The sequence below is a fragment of the Gavialis gangeticus genome, unplaced genomic scaffold (genome assembly GCF_001723915.1).
Source record: "Gavialis gangeticus isolate Ggan-Ray unplaced genomic scaffold, GavGan_comp1, whole genome shotgun sequence".
In the NCBI taxonomy this organism is placed as follows: Eukaryota; Metazoa; Chordata; order Crocodylia; family Gavialidae; genus Gavialis; species Gavialis gangeticus.
Genome location: NW_017728991.1, coordinates 9,467,955 through 9,469,660, shown reverse-complemented (window position 1 = coordinate 9,469,660; position 1,706 = coordinate 9,467,955). Strand labels below are relative to the sequence as shown.

At 42.7% G+C, this 1,706-nt stretch overlaps 1 protein-coding gene across 2 annotated transcripts in view; it reads left to right on the top strand.

The window, feature by feature from the left end:
- PCTP (phosphatidylcholine transfer protein) overlaps positions 1 to 1,706 on the top strand; it is a 35,039-nt gene that overhangs the window by 19,933 nt on the left and 13,400 nt on the right. For both annotated transcript variants that reach the window (XM_019517191.1, XM_019517184.1), the window contains exon 4: positions 455 to 626. In XM_019517191.1, coding sequence (XP_019372736.1) covers positions 455 to 626 — 172 coding nt within the window. The remainder of the gene's footprint in view (positions 1 to 454; positions 627 to 1,706) is intronic.

Sequence of the window (1,706 nt, the reverse complement as noted above, 5' to 3'; positions counted from 1 at the left end):
GATCTGCTCAGGTCCCTTCTGACCCTAGAAACTATGAACTGTAAGCCTCCCTCCCCCTTGTTTTTGCCACCCAGATAACAAAAACATTTTTTTCTGTGTAGTTGGACTCCTGAAAAGTTTGGTGTGGTTCTCTTACTCTGTTCATCTCTTGCTGTTGGCATAAAGTAATCAGAAGCTAAATTGGAGAGAAGTCCTAACTCTAATATCAAGAGTCAGATCCTGTGGTTACAATGCTAAATGAGTGCATAATTTTGCTCCCATGTAACAACTTCACTGATACTATGCAGGAGTGAAGAATTGTGCTAGTTGTTAGGATGGCACACCCCAATAGAACAGTAATATCTCAGACTTATTACAACAGACCTAGTGTGACTGGAGTTCCTGAGTGCTCCCACAATAAACATTTATCTTGAAACGGATGATTCTTGGCATTTGTCTTCAACTGCAAATACAGTATGTGTATATTCGTGAACGGCGAGAAATGGATGTCAATGGGCGGAAGATTTGGATTGTACTGGCCAAAAGTGTGTGTGTTCCTCAGTGCCCAGAAAAGCCTGGCGTTATCAGAGTGAAGAGTTATGAACAAACCCTAGTGATTGAGAGTGATGGCGAAGGTGGATCCAAAGGTAAGGAACTTGAGTATTCTTCTGGGTAAATTGGTGGATCCAGATTTTTTTTTTTCACGTTTCTTGCCAGGGGAAGATCAGTTTGCAACCAGGTAAAATGGGAGAGGCTTTAAGGTGCTGACAATGCTGGTCTGAAGAGATGTACCAAAAGAACCCAAAATCTTCTGAAGATCTGTATTAAATACTGCATGTAGTAAAACATTATATTGGACTTCACTTGATTATAGTGATGTCACTTTACCTTTTTAATGAGCCAATAATACCCCTTATCTACTGAACTGGGGGAAGATGACATTTGACTTGGAGAACTTTTATTACCCAGTTTCTGTCACTAAGCATCTCTTCCAGCACCAGGAATCTTTATATAATTGTCTTGTTTGAAGTTTTAAATAGGCTAGCAGGCTCGTCTCCCAGTATAGACACCCCTTGTATACATGCTATTCCAAAATAAGAGGGCTTTGTACAGAAATAGTTGTCTAAACTGTGTGTGTGTGTGTGTGTGTGTCACAATCTCCCTGTCTCTGTAGTAAGTAGACTTACTTGGGAATGTAGCTGTTCAATAAATGTTTTCATACTATTTCTTAATCTAAACTAACCTGGTTTGGATCTTATGTTGAAACTCTGTTAGTTGGTAACTAGTAGGGCTGGGCAAAATTTAGCTAGCTGTTTCGATTTGCCACTGTTATGATTCGACACTATTTTGACTTCATTCAGCGCTTGAAACAGCGAAATCAAAATGAAGGGCTTTGAAACAGCCTTGTTTTGTTTCGAGGTTAGTTCAGATGTTCAGAGGTTGTGTTTTTTTTTTTTTTTTTTTTCAAAGCAGCCAGGTGGTGGAGATGTGGGAGAACCAGGGCTGTGCTCCCAGCAGCTCCACAGGCCCATGTGGCTCAGCCAGGAGTGCAGCTCTGGGTCTCCCTGCCTCCCACGGCCGGGCTGCAGGAAGCCAGTTGCAGCACAGGGGAAGGGAACTCAGCCCAGCTAGGTTGAGTTTCTTTCCTCAGCTCAGTGGTAGCACTGGGGAGGGGAACTGAGCGATTGGGTTAAGTTCCCTTCCCCAGCTCCCTGATCACAAGTGGC